The 20,730-nt window shown below is 52.4% G+C and overlaps 1 protein-coding gene across 2 annotated transcripts; it reads left to right on the forward strand.

The window, feature by feature from the left end:
• The first annotated feature begins 10,758 nt into the window (after positions 1 to 10,758).
• DDX20 (DEAD-box helicase 20) lies at positions 10,759 to 20,142 on the forward strand. Of its 2 annotated transcripts, XM_037038858.1 has the most exons (11): positions 10,759 to 11,229; positions 11,630 to 11,724; positions 13,885 to 14,053; positions 14,602 to 14,716; positions 14,838 to 14,980; positions 15,094 to 15,232; positions 15,327 to 15,385; positions 16,407 to 16,489; positions 16,872 to 16,977; positions 17,098 to 17,199; positions 18,648 to 20,142. In XM_037038858.1, the coding sequence occupies exons 1-11, from the start codon at positions 10,935 to 10,937 to the stop codon at positions 19,811 to 19,813; spliced, it is 2,472 nt and encodes an 823-aa protein (XP_036894753.1). In that variant the 5' UTR covers positions 10,759 to 10,934; the 3' UTR covers positions 19,814 to 20,142. The 2 variants fall into 2 exon arrangements, with proteins under 2 accessions (XP_036894753.1, XP_036894754.1); XM_037038859.1 differs by lacking the exon at positions 11,630 to 11,724 and having other exon boundaries at positions 11,066 to 11,229.
• The last annotated feature ends 588 nt before the right edge of the window (positions 20,143 to 20,730 follow it).

Consider the following 20,730-nt stretch of genomic DNA (forward strand, 5'->3'; position numbering starts at 1 on the left):
CCCCAGCCAGGCCCTGGGCGGTGGGATCTCTGCCCAAGGACCGGAGAGGGGCCGCAAGACCCGCCTGCGCTCCTCCCAGGCGAGCCCGGATCCGTCCTGCCGGCCTCCGCGCGCGCGGTGGCGCGGATCCCTCTCCACACCCGGCGCTGCGCCACCCGGCCTAGCCCGAGCGGGGCGGTGTGGCACCGCCCGAGAGTAATTAGGGCAATTAGCGATGTGTTGTTTCAAGGTAATTAACGAGAAAAGTGTGCCACAGGCAGAATTTGGGGGCTCTGAGCGAGACAGAACCTCAAAGAGCCCCAGAGAATGCGCGAAGAGAGACTGCGGGCGCTGCGGGCCTTCGGATCCGTGTCAGCAAAGAGCACCACTTCTGTTTACTATTGGAAGGTGAGAGAGAGGAACATCTTTAGAGGTGACAACTTTGCAGAGTCCAGTCGGATGGCCTCCCAGGTCCTCAATTATAAGTGAACCTTCCCATGTGTTTCTGCCTAGCCCTGGGAGGCCCATGGGGACGCAGCTGGGGCAGCGGAAGCTGAGGCATACAGGAAAGAAAGGAGAGGTGTAGGTGGGTCAAAACCTGGTCCGAAGCCTGTGTTTCAGTGGCCTCTTGTGAAGCCCAGGTGCCCGTGCTCCCTTTAAGGTCTCTCTGTTCAGGATCCTGTGTGAGTTAGAAAAATCGACGCCTACGGGGTGCAGTGGGGGACCCACACAAGCATTACCAATGCCCGCTGGAAGAGCCTGAGCTTACATATTTATTCTGAGCTTCCTCACCCTCTGGTTTCCTAGCAGTTGTGAGCCAAGACAAGATCCCCAAGGGCCTCCTTTCCGGGGGACACCCGGAGTATTCTGGGAGGGAGCCACCCCCAAAGACGGAGCTCCTCTCTCCAACCCACGGAACCAGTTCTGGAGTTGAATCCTCTGGTTTTGGGGTAGAAATCGGAGCCTGGCCCTTAACACATAGTCCACGGTGGAAGCCTTATGCTGGGAGAAAACCCCAAAGGGGATTCTCCAACCAGCAGGGCCGAGCTTCGCTCACTGTAACACTGCTGTGTGGGTCTGAGGTTGAATAGTCTTCAGAGTCAAGTTCAAGCCCTGTTTTTCTCCTTGCCTGATGGCTTGGGCATGGAAACCCTTTTGGAAGTTAGGAAGTTAACTACAGTCAAAGCTCCAAGAGATGCAGGCCGATCTGGTGGCAAGAACTTTGGACCCAGTGGTTAGGTGTTCCAGACTCTCTACCCTACCGTATTAGGAGGACTTCGCACAGTGCTTCCCTTCCACTGGCCTCAGTTCCCCTCGCATATCATTTAAACCCATGTGAGTCGAACACATTTATCCTAGGAAGTAGTCAGGACAAGAGGAATCCATCTTAGAGTTAAAGGGTATGTCATCAGCAAAGCCGAATTGCATTCCTTTCATCCATTTTTAAGCAGATGGCAAGAAGAAAATCGATGGCCATAATCTCAGTTCAGTGTCTGGGAGAGAGGCCCCAGAGGAGCCAGGGGCGCTGTTACGTGTGGTTCCTGCCGGACGCTGGGGGCCCGTCGCTGTTAAACTCTGAAGCCCTCCCGTGATGCTGGGCTGTTGCACGTTTCTTGCTTCCTTTCCCCTGAGAAGGCCAACACCACACCCAGCGTGTGGGTGCTCCCTTCCCCAGTTTCTGAAGAGGTCGTCTGGGCAGAGCAGGAGGCAGGAGCAGGAAAAGGGGCTGCCTTCCACTTCTCACTTTTTAAAAAGGGTTTAAGTGGTAGAGATGAAAGCCTGTTGCCATGGTTATATAAACACGGGTAAATATTCCAGGGTTGAAGATGGGGTGATGGGGATGATGGCCATGATCCATATTTACTGTAGAGGAACCAAATAATCAGCCTCCTCCTTCCTCCTGCCCCCCAAAACTCATCCTCGAGGGAGGATGAGCCTTATCTCACTTGGAAATGAGGAATAAATCCGAGGTCTTGAGATTGGTTTTGCAGGTGCTTTCCCAAAGCCACCCAGAGCTGGGGTGGCATCTCTGCATTTGCCCTCTGCAGGTGGGGGTAAGAGATGTGTCTGGGGGGTGCTTTTCCCGAGGGAGATGGCGCAGCTGCTGGAAATTATGTCTAAGCATGTCAAACTTTTGAGGTTTGCCCAGCCTAGTCAGGGAGGGTGGCCCCCTCTGTCCCGCTGCCAGAGCCTGAAGGTCCTGGCACCGCAGATGGAGCTCCAAGGGAGAAGCAGAACCAGCTGTGTCCCAACAGAGCTCAGATCCTAAACCAAACACTGGAAACGTGGCCCTTCTCCTGGCCCCAGACCCACAACCCCCACCTGGAGGTCACCACCCATGTTCTAGGGAGCTCTCCAAGACCCACCCCTGGGGGAGGGAGAGTCCATCTCCTCTCCACTGGCAACTGGAGAGCTGGGGAGCCCATCCTGGGGCGAGGAAAGAAGCTCGTGGCCATGCGCAGCCTGGAAACCTCAGCATCACCACACCCTCCTGTGTCCCCACTGCCCCATGCCTCCGCCCCTTGTGGCTGCCCACAGCCATTACCCCAAGGCCTTCCTGCTCCCCCAGGGCTCCTGCACCAACAGGAGAGGCTGACCATGGAGTTAAACTCGTGCGGTTGGAAGGTGTTTGGGTAGCAACGTAGACGGATCTCTCCTGCAGAGGACCTCCCGGGCTGGCGAGCAGGCCCCGAGAGTCTGAGAGTGACCACACTGGGGGGACTTGGGGGTGCAGCTGGGGCACCTGTGACCCAGCTCCTCTGGAAGGAATCCAACTCCTAGCTCTCACGCCGTCGTCCTCTTCTGTCAGACAGAGGACGGCCTCCTTGCCTCTCTGAGTCTCAACGCCAGGGGAGGCCGCAGAGGGATCCATGGCCTCTATGTTGGGAGCCCTCTCGGTTCCAAAAGGGAGATTCACTTTGGGTTTCTAATGAGAAGTCTTTTGATTAGGTAGAGGACTCAAAAAAAAAAGTAAAAAAAAAGCTCCCCAGCTTCTGATGTCTTCAAACGCAGAATGGCATCCTCCTCACTCATCAGACAGCGCCACTGAGGCCCACGGAGGAGGGTCTACATGGCAGCAATGTGATGAAGTCTCCTTGCTTCCCAGGTGACCCCTGTCCACTGCCCTCATCTGGGCACGGCAGGGTTCCCGAGATAAGGACAGCCACCGAGGGAGTGCGTGCTGGTAGCTCCCAGCATGCGGAGTTGACGCCCCTTTGTACCCAGTGTGACTTACACATCACTCTCCCAGCCTCAACTTCTTTACAAAGTCACGAGGCGGCAAGCCCAGCGGGCTGCCAGTCACGCAGGAGCTGAAACTTTTTGGAGGGGACAAGAGGGAGAAGTGCAGCATGTCCTCACTTACGGTCATCGGTGTGTTCTGTGACTTCAGCTAAACACAAGGAAACTGACTTTACCATCGGCTAATCGACATAAACGAGGGTTCAGTTCCTGTGGCATCTTACAGAGTGACATTGAACAAAACGACGCCATGCGAGGCCCTGCACTATAGTCTTTCGAGAAAACTCTGTGCCCGAAGGGGCTATCTCAAGTGAACAATTCTGAGGGAACCGGAACTGCAAAAGACTGGCCCAAATAATGAGCAGTCAGCCAAAGGGCTGCCACTGAGCCCCTGTGGAAGGAGGTATCGCCGTGGGCCTGATGTTTCCAGGCCCTAAGCAATAGCTTCATTGCCTCTCGGGAAGCAAGTATTTTCATCTTGCAAACATTTGCTGGAAAAGCAAATATTTTTCAACTGCAAAACACTCAAAGAATGGGAGGACACGGCTAAGGGAAATACTTACAAAATTTGTGCAAACTGATGCTGGTATTTGGCGCTAAGAAAGGGACTTTGCTCAGCACTCTCCTGGGGACGTTCTGCCGAGTCTGCCTCCCTGGAGACCCAGCGCCAGCTTTCCTGTAACCTTACCACGGCCTGCCACTCGGAGCTGGGGCTCATTTTGTTACCTACTACCTGGCCGTCTCCACCAGCTTCTAGGAGCGGCTAACAAGGACCAGGGGCTGGCAGCCGGCCAGGGAGAGGCTGGTTAGCAACAGAGAAAAGAGGCGACCTGCTTCTCCACCTGGGGCTCTGCCGCGAGGAGGAAAAGAGGTCATGTCTCAGGTTTGTCTTCGGTCTTCACTGCGGCTCCTAAGCCTCTTTGGGTGGTTTTCGGGGGGCCAGAGAACTGTCTCAGCCCCAATCAGGGATGGTGGAGATTTCAGCCTGGACACGCTGAAGGGGGCCAGTGTCCCAGGTGACAGCTGCTTCTGTGAAGGCTTTTGCCTACCCAGAGGGGCAGACCTCCTCCCTGGGGTTTTTGGGGTGGGGCAGGTGGGCAGCGACTCACAGAATCAGCAGTTTGTACCCAGAGAAAGCCTCAAGTTTCCAGAGCGGAAAGCCAACGAGGCCAAGAAACACTGTCATCACTTCACGAATGAAGATACTCACCGAAAAATAGGAGCTGGATATGCAAATGAGTTTGGGCTGTTCCTCCCCCCCCCCCACCTGCTCCTTCCCCGCCTTTGGACAGGTTTTCTTTGCCATGATTATTCCTCATGAATCATCATCCACAGAAAGTGACTGAGGCAATGGAGGGTGAATAATGATCCCCCAAATGGTCTTTTGTGTCTCTGCCTGGAGGGTTTTGGAAATAGCTTGCATTTTAATCTTTTTGACTTAGCATCACAGAGCTAGGGAGTTGAGAAGGACCTTGTAGATAATCAGGGAATTGTGACCTCGAGGAAGGACCAGAAGTCGAGATGCGTGGGGCTGGAAATCTGGCCTGCCACTAAGAACAGTGCTCCTAACGTGGACTAAAGGCTTTCCTTGTGTCAGCTCTGGTCAGCTCCTCCCGAGCCCTCCGAGGCCACGGCTCCTGTCACCCCCACCCTGCAGGAGCGGAATGGAGTGGGGCGGGGGACAGAGCCCCTCCAGGTGGGCGCACAGAGGGTGTGGCTCTGACTGCAGAATCCACTTAATCGCCATGTGGCCTCAGAGGAGTCATTTTCACCCCTCTGGGTCTGTTTTCTCCTCTGTGATCCCTCAAGTTTTAAAGCTTGAACAGTCTGCATTTCCTGCCAAGCCTGTCATTTTGCAAGTCAGGAAGGTGCAGCCCAGGAAGGTGAGGTGACTTGTCCTGGGCCATTCACGTAGCTAATGGCAGAACCAGGCCAGGAACCCAGGCCCAGGAATCCTTCTTCTCTGTCCATCAGGCAAAGCCCTCCTTCCCCTCCACCTCCTTGGGGCTGGTGTTTCTAGAAGAATCCAACTCCTTGCCTTAGAGACGATCTGTCCTATAATTTCAGATAAACAGATTGGCTTTGCTGGGTGTGGGTGGGGCCAGTGACAGCCCCAAAGATGAGTTTTGGAGGCTGTCAGTGCTGGTCTGAGCTCTTGGACCTGTCTCTCTGTCTGCTGTGTGCCGTCTTTTTCAGCGGTCAAAAAACTCACGCGGTAACCATGGCAACAAGCACGGGGCTAGCATGCTCTTTCTGGTGAGTGGTGTTTACAGTTGTTTGTCCTCATCAAGAAAACGTTTGTCTCTCACCCAGCTTCCTTCATGGTGCCAGTGGTTGGAGGTCTGCTCCCCTCTCCCCTTTCCCCTGTCCTTTGTTCTCCTGGCCCCAGATCCCATCATCCACTGGTGTGTGCCTTGGGAGGAGCAGGGTCCAATGGTGTGCTCTGGCAACCAGTGTGCACCAGCCTCCCCAGCACCCCCATCCCCGTGCCCTCCCCTTGGAAGAAGAAATTGAAAGGGGGTGCAGGTGTCAATAAGCAAAGCATCAGAGTGCCCCCAAAGTGAGACCCGGGGTATCACGGGTGAGGCATGACTCTGTCCACAACGGCGCTGAGAATTCACGTGTGTGTAAGTGTGTGTGTGGCTCAGACACTCTGAAATGAGTTCTCACCCACGGGAGAGTGGAAAATTAGCTTTGGCAGGCGAGGAACTGGGTGACAGGTGAGGAAGCCAGCAGGGTATCGGTGTGCTTCGTCTACGGTTGCTGTTTGCTGGTGTTGCTGACAGTGTCTCACTGTGCTCCCCCAAACTGTAATTAGGCAGAGTGGCAATGACTTGGAAGGGCTTGGGCATGTGGCAGGGGGGCCCTAGTACCTCAGGACAGCCTTGTGACCTTTGGACGCTGGCCGTGTGCTTTGCAGGGGGGCCGCACTTGGGCAGTTGAGAACTGGCATGTTCCCGATGGCCCGCAAAGCAAGCTGTGCAGCTTACATTTCTCCGGTGGGTGGGAGAAGAGGCAGTCCAGGGACTAAAACTGGGAAATTCTGCCATATGGCACAGTGTGGGAGGCCATGTGGGCCAGAACCGGCAGGCGGGGGACCTGGGGTCTTGGACTGGCTCTGCTGCCGCGGGATGGCCTGTAAGCTCTCCGTGCCTCGTTTTCTCTAACTATAAACTGGGGCAAATAATCCCGCTGCTGTCTGCCCGCTGTGGAGGGAAAGCGCAGGCAGGCCCTTTGACGCGGCAAGAGCACTGCTCCAAACGGGAGGCTCGCAGGCCAGCGGAGTTCTCGGAGCCCCCAGAGAGGCAGGCAGTGGTGTGGGCTGCCTGGGCGACCGTTTCACCACCTGTGCCCGGACAGGTACCTGAGCATCTGGGACCCATAAAGCTTCATCTCCTCTCTGTAGTCGGGAAACCGGGGGAGGCAGGCGGAGGGCTGCTCTGCTGCCGTCTGGGCTTCCCACCCTCCTGGCTCTGGGCCTCCCCTGCCCCCACCTGAGACAACAATCCCTCTGCCCGCCCTGATCTCTTCCCCGCCTGTCAGTTTAATTTAACAAGGTTGCGGGAGAGGTTTGATTTAATCAAACCCGTTGCTCTATCCCTTCTGCTCAGAGGTCCCTCAGTGTTACCACCAAGGCTCAGATTAGACAGTGACAATTACTTTTTCTTCCCTGGCTATTGCCTCCCCCTCCCTTTCTGTCTCTGGAGGGACTGGGGAGGCAGACTGGTCTCCTGGGACCTAAGAATAGATGCAGAGGATCAAAGGAGGGAAGCGGCTGTGGCCTGAGCAAGCCCCTCTCTGCCTTCCCTGGCCTTGTTTAAGGCTGAGTGACAGCCTGAGGGGTGGGTGTCGGGGTAGAGACCGAAAATGGGAGCAGAGCTGCCTTGGAAAGGCTCGGGGCTGCCTGAGGACAGAGCTGTGCCATCATCTGTGCCATCACCGATGGTCCTTGCGATAAAACCCCCATCTCCGTCATTGTCCTGACTGGGGTGCAGGGTGGGCCTGCAGGTAAGGAAGCTGTGTGCTTGTCCGACGCCAGGCCACCAGCACTCATTGCCAGCCTGGTGCTCAGCCTAGATTCTGGGGTCTCTGCAGCTGGGGGACATCAACAACAACAAAAAAGGTGAGATTCCATCCCCCTGAGCTTCTGTGGCTCTCTTTTTGGCATGACACCCACAGTGACGGGAGGAGCTGCCACCCGAACCAGGGGCTCCAGGGAGGCTGTGTGGGTGTGGATGACTGGTGGGCGTGCGTTGGGGAAGGAGGCTGACTGGTGTGGGAGGGTGTGTTGTGTATTTAAGTGCCGGGGGCTGGAGAGCAAGTCAGGGGGGCCTCTCTGGTGCAGAAACCTCAGAGTTTAAGGAGTTTAGAATCCCAGAACAAATTTCTCTTTTGAATTTGTTCTGGAATTCTAAACCCTTACAGGTCCCTCCTTTCCCAGGAAGTGGGTGCTCAGCACCTCTTCTTTTGGGCAGCTCACGGAAGAACGACCAAAGACTCGTGAGGGTGACGGGAATCCTGAAGGTGAAATTCTTTTTTCCTTGTGCTCATCCATGTCACATTCTCCCATCGGGCTGGGCCACTGACAGGGGCGCCCCACCCCGGGCCCCCTTCGGAGTCTCCCCCATCCGTGCCCCCCCCCAGATAGCCAGCAGACACCATCACCCTCAGGAGTCGACGTGATTAGTAGAAACCCTCCTGACGGCTCCAAAGAGAATCCCCCAAACGTACACCCTATTGAGTGTACCTCGCCGCGGCTGACAGCCGCTTTATCAATTAAATTCCACATTCCCCGTCTTCAGAGATGCCACGAGCCTCCCTACCCAATAAATCACAGGCCCCCAGTTATTGTTACACGTCCCATCAGTCTCTAATAAAATTCCTGCCAACAGGGGCAGGTTATTTATTATGCTGCCCAGACAGGAATGAATTGGGTCCCATTCTCACCAGGAGGAGAGCGAACGTGATGCCTTCCTCCCTAAAGACTGAGGCTGTGATATTAAATGGGGGCAATTAATCAATGTGGGCTTTGGGTGTTGGGGGGGGTGGAGTCTGGTATGGAGAGAGGGAGGATGGCCTGGGGCTCTGTGCCGAAAGCCAGCCAGGCAAGTCCCCACAGAGCACAGGTGCCTGAATGCCTTCGTGAAAAGGTACCCCTAGGCCATGGGGCCCCTGGGAACACACATGTTGGGTCATGGCCATTTAGGATTAAACAGGGTCATGATGTTATAAGTTCTGCCCGGCAGACCAGGTGTTATTACTCGATAAACTTGATGTAACAAGTTTATTTACTTTTCAAAAATATTTTATTTTTAGAGAGAAGGGAAAGGAAGGAGAAAGAGAGGGAGAGAAACATCGATGTGTGCGAGATATATCAATCAGTTGCCTCTCTAGCGCCCCCAACTGGGATCTGGCTTGCAACACAGGCAGGTGCCCTGACTGAGAATCAAACTGGCAACCTTTTGATTCGCAGGCTGGCGATCAATTCACTGAACCACACCAGCCAGGGCCCAGGAAGGATTTTAAGCAAAGAAAGTGTCAGCCACTCCATCAATGTTTTATTAGGTCTACGAAGTGCCTGGTGCTGCCTTGACAAAAATTCCCTTCTGTGAGAAGCTCATAGTTTTTTTTAGTGTGAGGGACAGACACGGGAATAAGGAACAAGAACGTAGTAAGTGCCAGACTGGACTTATCTGTAGTGTGAAAGGGGAGCCTGGGGAGCGAAATAAAAAAGGTTGCCCAAGGAGCAGGGTCTGAGGTTGGAGCCAAACAACCCAAGATATCCACTTAAGAGAAATCCTTCCAACCCTGGCTGCAAGGGTTGAACACCTGGCTGATGTGGCTCAGTGGATTGAACTTGGGCCTGCAAACCAAGGGGTCGCTGGTTCGATTCCCAGTCAGGGCACATGCCTGGGTTGCAGGCCAGGTGCCAGTAGGGGGCACGTGAGAGGCAACCACACGTTGATGTTTTTTTCCCTCTCTTTCTCCCTCCCTTCCCCTCTCTCTAAAAATAAATAAATAAAATCTAAAAAAAAAATTCTTCCACCACCTGTGGGCACCTGTGGGGCGGGTGGCTGGGAATGCTGAGAAACTCAGCAGGGAGACCATTCAGGACGTTGTGGCAGTAGCTAGGATGAAGGGACCTAAAACAGGACGGGTGCTGTGGAGACAGGAGAAGAGGAATGGACGAAACGTTTGGAGACACGATGATCTGTGCTCAGCGAATTGTTAGAAAGTGAGAGGGACAGGAGAAGTGAAGTGAAGAGTAATTCCCAGCTTTGGGATTTGAGGGTTGGGTGGAGGAGAGAGGTGGGCCACTAAGAGGAAGCCTGGCGCCTCTCCTGCCCACTCCCAGGGGTCCCCCTTCTTTCATCTGGACAGTTGACATTTTCTATTGTTTTCTAAATTTCTAAGCAAGATGCATCTCCAGGAGCCCTTCTCGCCAAGATTACTGTTCCAAAGCCTCCTCCGTGGATGGAATCTGGGTCCCTACTGGGCGCGTTTGTGCCCGTGCACCCAGTTGAAATTTGGCTGCCAGGGTTATAATATACGGGCAAAGGAACGTGTTGAGGTTGGATGCAGAAATTGTGACTAAGATTAGGTTGCAGACATGGAATTATGACTTCAATTTTGTTACAGGAAATAATTTATGCAATAAATACTGAGCATTCACTATGTGTCGGATTGTTTCTTTTCCATTGGAAATGCAGCAGACGACAGCACAGACTAGGTCTGTGTCTTCACAGAGCCAGGGAGGCACAACAAACACATATACTTTCAGACAGTGATGAGTACCACGGAGAAAAACAGAGCAGGCCAGGGAGTAGAGAGTGATGGGGAAGGAAGGGGAGCCGATAGGATGGAGAGCTAATTTGGGGTGTTCAGGAAAGCCTCTGAAGAGCTGATATTTGAGCAGAGACCTCAAGTTAGGGAAGGCAGTTAAAAACTAAGTTACCACCCTTGACGGGGACTGGGGTGAGGTGGAGAGGGATAGAAGTAACACACAGAAGACATTAAATTTGAGATGTCAGGCATGTATGTGGAGACGTTGAGAAGGTGGATGGATGTCCAGGCCTAGCGCTTAGAGGCGGAGATATGAATTTGGGAGGGGACAGTCCATTTCCTGGCTTCAATTACATTAGAGCTCCCTGTGTGCCAGTTAGTAGGGGCTGGGACGCAGAGATGAATAAATCGGTCCGAGGAACAGAGACCAGAGCACGTGGTCTTGCTTTACCGTGGGCTCTGTCTGCTGGCACAGAGGCGGCAGCGAGAGGGGACAGGACAAGGAAGGGTAAAGGGAGGTGACCGCGGAGCCAGGGCAGGCAGGCCCGAAGCATGACGAGTGGCGCGCGTCACAGTGACAGCATTGTGGGTGCGGTGACGAAGGCGCAGGGCTGGCTGGTCCCGCCCACAGAAGGCCGCGAGGCGGAGCAGCGGCTCCACCGTGGCCGAGCGGCGCCCCCTGCAGGCCGCAGGCGGCGGCACAGCGGTATCCTCCCCTTTCCTCTCCCGCCTCCGCCCTCCTCAGGCCACGCTTTTTTGGTGGTTGTAGTAGTTTCCGGGTCTAAGCCTCCGACTCCCGTTCCTCCCCACCTCTTCCAGGCCGAGCGTGTCAGTGTCGTCGCGGGGCCAGTGCCAATAAAGTTTTTTCTTCTTCTCGCTCTCAGGCGCCCCGACCCTCCTCAAGTACCGCGAGATTTCGCGGTGGGGCTACGATGGCGGCGGCGTTTGAAGCCGCAGCAACCTTAGCGACCGAGGAGACCGCTGTGTCCGCGGAGCATGTGGCCGCACCGGTGTCGGAGCCCACCCCCGGACTGGTGCGGAGCCTACGGATGGCCCACGACATCAATGGCCCGCGGACCCGCACGGGGGACGTACTGCTGGCGGAGCCCGCGGACTTCGAGTCGCTGCTGCTGTCGCGGCCGGTGCTGGAGGGTCTGCGGGCGGCCGGCTTTGAGCGGCCCTCGCCGGTGCAGCTCAAGGCCATCCCGCTGGGGCGCTGCGGGCTCGGTGAGGGCGGGGGCCCCGGAGAGGCCGAGGGGGACCGACGGGCGGCGGCGTGGTCTGGGGGAGCACTGGGTCGGCCGCCTGTGCAGGGCTAGGCCGGGGGCTCAGCGCTGCACGCGTGTGAGCCAGAGCTCCATCTTTTGTAAACAGCCGAAGTACTGAGTTTAAACATAGTTAAAGATCTTTCCACACGGACTGGTGGTTCTAAATTTGAGAAGATAAACGGCAGAGGTTTGGGGGCGAGGCACGTTTCTGGGTATGGCCACGTGTTTTTAAGAATTAACTGAAAACGAAGGTGCCAACTAGGTGATTTCTGGAGACTCTAACAGGTCTGTGATTCATGTTCGGTGCCTAAGCATCTTCAGTCAGTGCTGTCTAGTGATAACTTTGTTTTTCGTTGCAGATTTAATTGTTCAAGCCAAGTCTGGCACCGGGAAAACCTGTGTATTCTCCACCATTGCTTTGGATTCTCTTGTTCTTGAAAACTTAAGCACCCAGGTGAGTTTAGCTCAGAGGGAGTTCCCAGAGGAGAATGCATCAGGGGAATTTTATCACAAGTAGAATGAAATACCTGTAGTTCCTTAGAAATAGATTCGGATTCATCTTAACTGGTGAATCAGTTAAGCCACGTGCAAAGTGTGTAAGACAGACATCAGGCCACTGAGTGGCGGTGTGGTTGGTGGCCAAGTATGCGTTACTAGTGTTAGAAGCTTGGAGTTTTCTATTATTACAGCATCTTAAATAGAATATTGTGTGTGTCAGTGTGGTCATTACTAGAGAATACAGATTGAGACTGTTTTACTTGCTAATCACATGGTGGTGAGATGGAGCGTTTGTCCCCATTCAGGGCAGCCTGGTGTTCCGGCTATTCTCCGTCACTGCAGGTGGTTCTTAGCGCTCCCTGAATGTGTCATTGGTCTCCCATCTAGGTTCCTGGGAGTAGGTCTCAGTTGGCCTTACACAAGGTAACAGGAGACTTGACTTTGGGGACCATTTCTTCAGCGAAGGTTTGTTGAGGCCACGGTATTAACAGTTTGCCAGGCTTTGGGAATACACAGATGACTCAGATATGCCCCTTGCAGTCTGCCTCATGGTTTAGTGGTTAGGACCCACTGCGGGCCATGTTCTTGGTCGTGTATCTCAGTGATGGTTCTGCAACAGCGGTTTTTAGTCCTGAAACCCACATTCAGCGTCTGTGGAGGTTTTTGAGTCCCACCTTATACCTGCCAAATCCTGGGTGATGCTGCACACGGGAAATCCTTTTACTTCCCAAGGACCTGGGCTCTTCTACTCGTGAATTGGGATGTATTTCAGATACTGGCTTCTGATAATTTGGCAGCTGGGCAACTGTCAAAACCCCGAGTGAGTCCCATAAAATACAATTTGTATTTTTTTAAAATTTAAGATTTTGCCCTGGCTGGTGTGGCTCAGTGGATTGAGCACAGGCCTGTGATGCAGGGGGTCACCAGTTCGATTCCCAGTCTAGGGCACATGCCTGGGTTGCAGGCCGGGTCCCTGGTGGGGGACACGTGAGAGGCAGTCACACATTGATGTTTCTGTCCCACTCTTTCTCCTTCCCTTCCCCTCTCTCTAAAAAATAAGTAAATAAAATATTTTTAAAAATTTAAGATTTTTTGTGTTATCCAAGTAACACAGTTTATTTTTTAAAGTTGGGAAAATTCAGAAAAATTAAGAAAGACCAGAAAACAAAGTATAATCTCACCTACCCAGAGAGGAAGTGCTGTTAACATTTTTGGCATAGTTTCTCCTAGTTTTTTGTTTATTAAGTGTTTTTTTTTCCTTAGGATTTTATTTATTTTTAGACAGAGGGGAAGGGAGGAAGAAAGAGGGAGAGAGAAACATCAATGAATGGTTGCCTCTTGAGCTCCTCCCACTGGGGACCTACCCTGCATCCCAGGTATGTGCTCGACTAGGAATTGAACCTGTGACCCTTTGGTTCGCAGGCTGGCACTCAACCCACTGAGCCACACCAGTCTGGGCAGTTTTTTCTTTTCATAATTGAGACCATGCAGTTCTGCCACTGCCTCCTCCTCATCTAGCAGTTTTATTGCAGTGCTGTCATTGTGAGTCGCAGAGCCTTCCACCACCTGCCCCCGCAGCTGGGCCTCTGATCTTTTTCTGTGCTTCTGTCCAGCTGCAGGGGCCTCCGTTCTGGCCCTCTGATCAGACACACCAAGCACACTGTTGTTCTTAGGTCTTTGTGTTTGCTGTTGCCTCTTCCTGAGGGTCACATGACCAGCTCTGCTCCGGGATGTACATCTGGGCGTCTGCTTAAACGTTAGAGGGGGCCTTCCGCGGTTGCCTTGTTTAAAACAACTCCTTTTGTTGCTTCTTCCTCTCTTCCCTGTTTGATATTTCTTCATAGCACTTTTAATTCCCTGCCATTATTCATGCACTTGTTTATTGTATGTCTTCTCATCCTTCAAGAAGGAAAGTGCCTTTAGAGCGAGGCGAGGATTCTGTTCGGGGACTTCAGGCTCTGCAGCGGCTGTGTGCTGCCTGGCACACAGTGGGTTCACATTCAATGTTTGTTGAATGAACAAAGTGATTGCTCAGGAGGAATATGGTTCATGATGCAATGTACCACTTGCATGTACTCGTTTTGCTGACGTGTGAGTGTATTTTGCATTTTCTTAGATTTTGATCTTGGCTCCCACGAGAGAAATCGCTGTGCAGATCCATTCTGTGATCACCACCATCGGAGTAAAGATGGAAGGCTTAGAGTGCCACGTCTTCATTGGAGGGACTCCACTATCTCAGGACAAAACCAGACTTAAAAAGTGTCATGTTGCTGTCGGATCTCCTGGTAAGACATCAGTGCCTTCCTAACGGACCTTTTGGGAACTGAGCACCTGTAATGCAACAGTAACATTGGACTCTGGTAACTGTGATACTTCTCTTGACGACTGTGAAGGGAGAGCCTTAGACCCGTGAGAACTGGAACACTAACGGAATTCCGCACTCTCCTGTCCTGAGGACGTGTAGGAACACGTCTGGGTCAGGCTGCGGAGCAGAGGGGAGCGAGGTGGCTTGCAGGCAGCCCGTGGGTTGGGGTTTAATCACTCAGGCATGAGTCACTCAGGATCGGGCGCCGGCACACAGTGCCTTGGCCGTTCAAGGCTTCTGATGGGGGTTGTGTGTCCTCCACACTTGCTGGTGACGAAAGGTGAGGGGAAAATAAGGGTCTTGGGCAAGCTCAGGGCTCAGGGCTCCTCACTCATGCTTTGGTGTGTGAATGAATGTGGCCTGGGTCAGGAAAGTCAGCCGTACGACCTTTAAGTAGAGTGACATGGGCTGAGACTTGCAGGAATCTGGTGCACCATAAGCATTTCAACTTTTTTTCTTGAAATTTAGGCAGAATTAAACAACTGCTGGAACTTGACTACTTGAACCCAGGCAGTATACGCCTCTTTATTCTGGATGAAGCAGATAAGCTTTTAGAAGAAGGCAGCTTCCAGGAGCAAATAAAGTAAGAAAAACACCCGGCTCGACTGTTACAACAGTGCCCCCAGTTGTCCGCCTTTGGTTTTTCCAGGCAGGGGTCACGATCAGAACAGCCTCCATGGCATCGCCTGTCTTCTGTTTTGCAGTTGGATTTACTCTTCCTTGCCTGCCAGTAAGCAGATGGTGGCCGTGTCGGCTACGTACCCGGAATTTTTGGCTAATGCTTTGGCAAGGTACATGAGAGACCCCACTTTTGTGAGACTGAACTCCAGTGACCCGAGTCTCCTAGGTGTGTATAGATACTGGGTGCTTACGCCACTGGCTCGTGCTGCTTGGGAGTTTCCGTACAGGCTGTCCGCAGAGGACAGGTGCGTTTGTCTGACAGGAGGCCCTTCTCCACAGGTTTGAAGCAGTACTTCGCAGTTGTCAGTTCGTACCCTTTGGCCCATAAGATTTTTGAGGAAAAGGCTCAGCACCTACAGGAACTGTTCAGCAGAATTCCGTTTAATCAAGCCTTAGTCTTTTCTAATTTGCACAGCAGGTAATGTGCCTTGAAAGTTCATCTGGGGGGACTTGGGAAATAAAAGGGTAGGTGTGGGGCAGTGTCTGGAATGAAAACCCTCGGTTTTTCGCAGGGCGAAGCATTTGGCCGATGTCCTTTCTTCGAAGGGCTTTCCTGCGGAGTGCATTTCAGGTGAGTTTCTTACTTTAATCCTCGTGTGGCACCCTGACTTGAAGGCTCTCTAGGGTCACGAGGAAGAACTGCCCTTTCGTGAGTGGTCTGGGGGGAGGGGAGGGTATGCGGCGTCGTCAGAGTAAAGAGAACTTCAGGTTCATTTTTCGTTGGGATCTGATGGATTAGTGTCTTTGTTTTATGAAGCAGGAACTTGGTATATTAAGAAAAATTAGGAAATTGGAGTTACGTCCTCAAAGTTTGTTTTTGTTACCGTTGTTAAAATGTTAAGAATTGCTATCTGAAATGTTTTATGGCCTTGTGGAAGGTAAAAGTGACTCGTTGGGACACAAAGCTAAATTATTACTGCTGACCTAGTAGAAAGAAAAACTTTCAAGGAATTTCTTTTCAAGATTTTATTTATTTATTTTTAGAGAGTGGAGAAGGGAGGGAGAAAGAGAGGGAAACACCAATGCGTGGTTGTCTCTCTAGCACCCCCTACTGGGGTCCTGGCCCACAGCCCAGGCATGTGGGAATTGAACCCGTGACCCTTTGGTTCATGGGCACTCAGACCCCTGAACCCCACCAACTATGGCGCTATCAAGGAATTTTCGATCAGTGAGTTCCTTTTTAGAGTCTTGATTGATAGCACAGCTTTGCCTTCAACCTGTTAGTCTGCGTGTTCCGTTCCGGTGTATCGTGGGTACTGGGAGACTATTTTATGAGGGACCAGTACTTTGACTATAGACAGACTTCAACACTAAATTTATAAACAGCCAATGAAAGCATTTTTAATTGTTATACGTCATGTATAAGTTGCAAATGTAATGTATCTTCACAATTTAAAATTGGCTTTTTAATTTCCAGGTTTTAGAAGGAAATTAAAACTGACCGTGTTTTAAAAGGTTCTGACAGTTAGTCTTAACCTGGATCTGTGTATGAGGATCGCATTCCCTTTGGTTTGCGCATCGTTAGGTCGGGAAGATGGGGGGCTCCCGTTCCTGCTTCTTGTGGGTTTGACGAGTGTTCCTCTGGTCTCCAGGCAACATGAATCAGAACCAGCGCCTTGATGCCATGGCCAAGCTGAAGCAGTTTCATTGCAGGGTCCTCATTTCCACAGACCTGGTACGTCCCCTCTTCAGGTCGGGTGACTGGTCCCTCCCAGCGTGTGTGCTGTTGGCAGATGCGCAGATTTCACCCGTGTCTGTGGGGGCGCGCCTGACGGGAACACCAGCGGTTGATGTCCTCCCAGTGATGGGGGGTTCACTTCTGAAAAGTGTCTTTAGGATCTTCCCCTTCGTTTTGGAAAATAGTTATAGAGATGTAGAGATGAATTTCCTCTCCTTCGCCCCTGAACATTCTCTCTCCTCCTAACACCTTCGGGTCTTTAACCCGGCCCCCGGCTGTACTAGGGTAGGTAGCGAGCGCTGGTGGAATGAGGTAGTGCGCGTTGGGGCCGCGTTGCGTTCACGTTGCAGACAGACGTTGCTCTCTCTTTTAACTCAAGACCTCCCGCGGGATTGACGCTGAGAAGGTGAACCTGGTCGTAAATCTGGATGTGCCATTGGACTGGGAGACGTATATGCACCGGATCGGCAGAGCCGGTCGTTTCGGTAAAGAGAAAAATTTACTTGCTTTGTTTAGGGGGAGGAATTTGTGACATGACACAGGTGGACGGGGGGTGTCATTTATGGGAAAGTGATTTGCTACTTAGCACTCTGTCTGTGCTTTAGGGACTTTAGGCCTGGCGGTGACCTACTGCTGTCGGGGAGAAGAGGAGAATATGCTGATGAAAATTGCCCAGAAATGTAATGTCAACCTTCTGCCTTTACCAGGTATATTTGTCTGTTTCGTTTTGCTGTCGGGTTAATAATGGTGATGATGGTAGGCCGAGTGAAGATAACAGCGACCACAGAGCAGTTACGGTGACTCGGGTACTGGCCCAGGTCCTTGGCATTCGTGACTCAGTTCTCACCACTGCTCCATGGGGCTTGTCCCGTCACTGTCCCTATTTTGGAGACGAGGAACCTGGGGCAGAGGGGCTGGGTGGTTTGCCTAAGCTTGCACGGCTCGTGGGTAGCAGGGAGGAGACCGCGAGCTCACTTCTGGCACATGAACAATGCGGAATACCTTCCTGCGGTGTCAGCTCCGTGTTTCAGTTTGTAGCCTTGCAATTTGAATCTATTCTTTTGTAAAAGGGGGTTATTTTATGGCTTATGTCACCATAAAGGTGGTTCTTGCCATGTGCTCCTTTGTCACCATGGGAAAGGAAATGTATTTTTTTTTAATTTTTTAAGATTTTATTTATTTATCTTAGAGGGGAAGGGAAGGAGAGAGAGAGAAATATCAATGTATGGTTGCCTCTCATGAGTCCCCTGCCGGGAACCGGGAACTGGCCTGCAACCCAGGCATGTGCCCTGACCGGGAATCGAACCGCGATTGTGTGGTTCGCAGGCCCACGCTCAATCCACTGAGCCACACCAGCCAGGGCAGGAAACGTATTTTTAATCTGACCACACTTTTGAAAATTTTGAAGTGTTTTCAAAATTCAGAAATTATTTTAGAGAATGACTTTTCACGCTGCTCTTTTTAAGTGACTTCTTGGTAACACTGTGTGTTTGAAACTATCAATGACGTCTTGAAAACAAAAAAAAACCCTAAAAAACTCTTGTGTGAACATATGGTTTATTTGCAATATGTGTTAATTTGTGCATGTCAGTGTGTATATCTGTCTCTGTGTGTGCACACACACGGTCATAAATGTGCACCTGTGACCTAGTATGTGGGATAGGGAGTTACTGAGAAATTACAAGAACAAGTATTTTACCAATTTATACTTCTTTAGTAATGTTTTTTTAAAGACTTTATCTGTTTTTAGAGAGAGGGGAAGGGAGGGAGAAGGAGGGATAGACACATCAATGTGAGAGATTGGCTGCCTCCCAAATGCACCCCGACTGGGTGCCGAACCTGTAACCCAGGCTTGTGCTCTGACTGGGAATCGAACTGGTGACCTTTCGCTTGTGGGATGACGCCCAACCAACGGAGCCACCCTGGTCAGGACCCTCCTTTAGTGATTTCATACAAGGCTGGATTGGGCACAGGTCTGGGCGTTTGGGGATCTTAATAGCTTGTAATAACTCATTTTGTGATTTTCTTACTGATTTCGTTAATTGCTCTAAGCTTATGTTCTGATTTACAAATTACTTGTTTTCTGAAATCATTCAGAAAATGCTGGCCTGGAGAAGCTCAGGAATGTCAGTCTTGCTCTGTTCCTGTTTTGTAGACCCCGTCCCCCCGGGCCTGATGGAGGAGGGTTCGGATTGGAGTGTGGAGGTTACAGCAGCTGTGCGTAGGTATGGCCTCGCAGGCGCACCCAGCCAGACCCCGACAGAGCAGGTTCAGACAACGGAGCGGATCTCTCAGACCCGGAAAGCTCATGGTAACCCCGTGGCTTCGTGTAGACATACTTCCGTCTCCGTGCCATCGGTCAAATCGAAAACCACCAGCACACACAAGCTCCCCGTGAGGAGCCACTCAGAGGGCGGACTCCCAGGAAAGGCCGCCTCGCCCCCGGCCCAGTGTCACGCCGTCCCGTCGGAAGAGCAGAGGGAGAGTTCTGTTGGGACTGCCGTGGAGGGCTGTGACAGTGGTCCGCAACAGGCCAAGGAGGACTTAGCGATGTCGCTCCCCCAGATCCCTTGTCTGTCTTCCTTTAAAACCCGCCCACCACGCGTGCTGACTTTCGCAGAGCTGGTAGAGGATCACGAACACTACATTAAGGAGGGGCTAGAGAAACCCGTGGAGATCATCCGGCACTACACGGGTCCTGGGGATCAGACGGCCAACCCTCGAAGAAACGGCTTTGTGAGAAACTGGGTCACCGAGGAGAGAGCGCAGGTACTGGCGAGTAGTAGCCAGTCTGGGGACTCTGAGAGCGACAGCGGTTCCTACAGCTCACGGACTTCTTCCCAGAGCAAAGGACAAAAGTCATGTGTGGGAGGCTCTTCTGATACTCAGCTGAAAGACTTGGCGTCCGCCCCTGCAGGCGACCAGATCTCTTTGGAGCGACCTCTGAGCGGAAGTGACACCCCTAATCCGGGAGGGTATCAGGGATCACCTGCAATCCAGATGAAGGCCCGGCGTGCCGAGGGGGCTACCCAGAGAGCTAGGCAGGGCCGGAGAAGCCAGACCAGGCGGCCTTCCTGTCGGGTGCAGGCGGAACCCCAGGAGCAAGAGTGGTGTGACCGCCAGGGGGAGGGCCACACGGGCTTTCCCGGCACCTACCAGGACTACGAGGAGTACTGGAAGGCCTACTACCGGGCGTGGCACGACTACTACGCGGCTGCCTCTCAGTCGTACTACTGGGACTCGCACAGGCACCCGGGCTGGGTGGCGGCCTATCACATGAACACCGTCTATCTGCAGGAGATGATGCGTGGCAACCAGTGATGGCGGGCCGGCCTCAGACCGCCCGGAGGTGCCGCTGAGCGAGACCTTGGGCAGCCGTCCTCCTTGACCTGTAGGAGGGTGGCAGGTAGGAACTTGAAACGTCTTAGGGCTTTTTGCTGAGATGCATCTATTTTTCAGATTGTTTTGACCTACCACGTGTATTACCTATTTTTAAGAAACTTCATGGGTCAGATTCTTGAAAGAAGTATTTTGGGACAAAACTAAAGATGCCAGGGTGTTTGCTGTCTTCTATAAGCTGTTCCACACAGAGACGTTTGAAAAGACTTATATTACTTACTTAAAAAAATAAAAAGTTGAGATTTGAAAAACGTTTGTTTATGCTATGGAGTTCTTTACAGAAGGCCCGGGCTGCATATTACAGGGACGTTCGTCCTCGGAGAAGCCTGTGACGCGGTGGGTCAGGCAGCCCCGCAAGGGTTGGCAGGAGGAGCAAACGCTCCTCAGACCGTGACAGGACCGTCCCAAAGGCGCTCGGTGCGATGCTCCTTGCTTCCAGTAAAAAAGCACAAACCCAGGCAGGTGTGTCCGAACACTGTTCATCTTCTGCCTGTCTCGTTTTCAAGGTCACGAACGCGGCCCACGTTTTCACGGTGCAGCAAACAGCTAAGCTGCGGCAGCCGTTGTTTCTGATTCTCAGGGAAAGGAGCAGCTCTAACCTTTCTGAGTTTTGGGATCTTTTTATGCGCCTGATGAAAGCTGTAGATTTGTCCAAGAAAATGTCTGTAAACAGGAACCGGATATGTGGTTTCAAGGGGCCCGTGGGCCCCCCGGGGTAAGGGCTGCGGGGCCTGCTGCTGGGCTAAGGAAGGTTCTAGCTCGTCTCATTAAGTACTTGGTGGAAGCTGGAACTCACTCTGTTCAAACTCGCCACCGCGTGTCCTAGTCTTGTGTCTTCT

The sequence above is a fragment of the Sturnira hondurensis genome, unplaced genomic scaffold, assembly GCF_014824575.4.
Source record: "Sturnira hondurensis isolate 20B ecotype Veracruz unplaced genomic scaffold, ASM1482457v3 Scaffold0024822, whole genome shotgun sequence".
Taxonomy (NCBI): Eukaryota; Metazoa; Chordata; class Mammalia; order Chiroptera; family Phyllostomidae; genus Sturnira; species Sturnira hondurensis.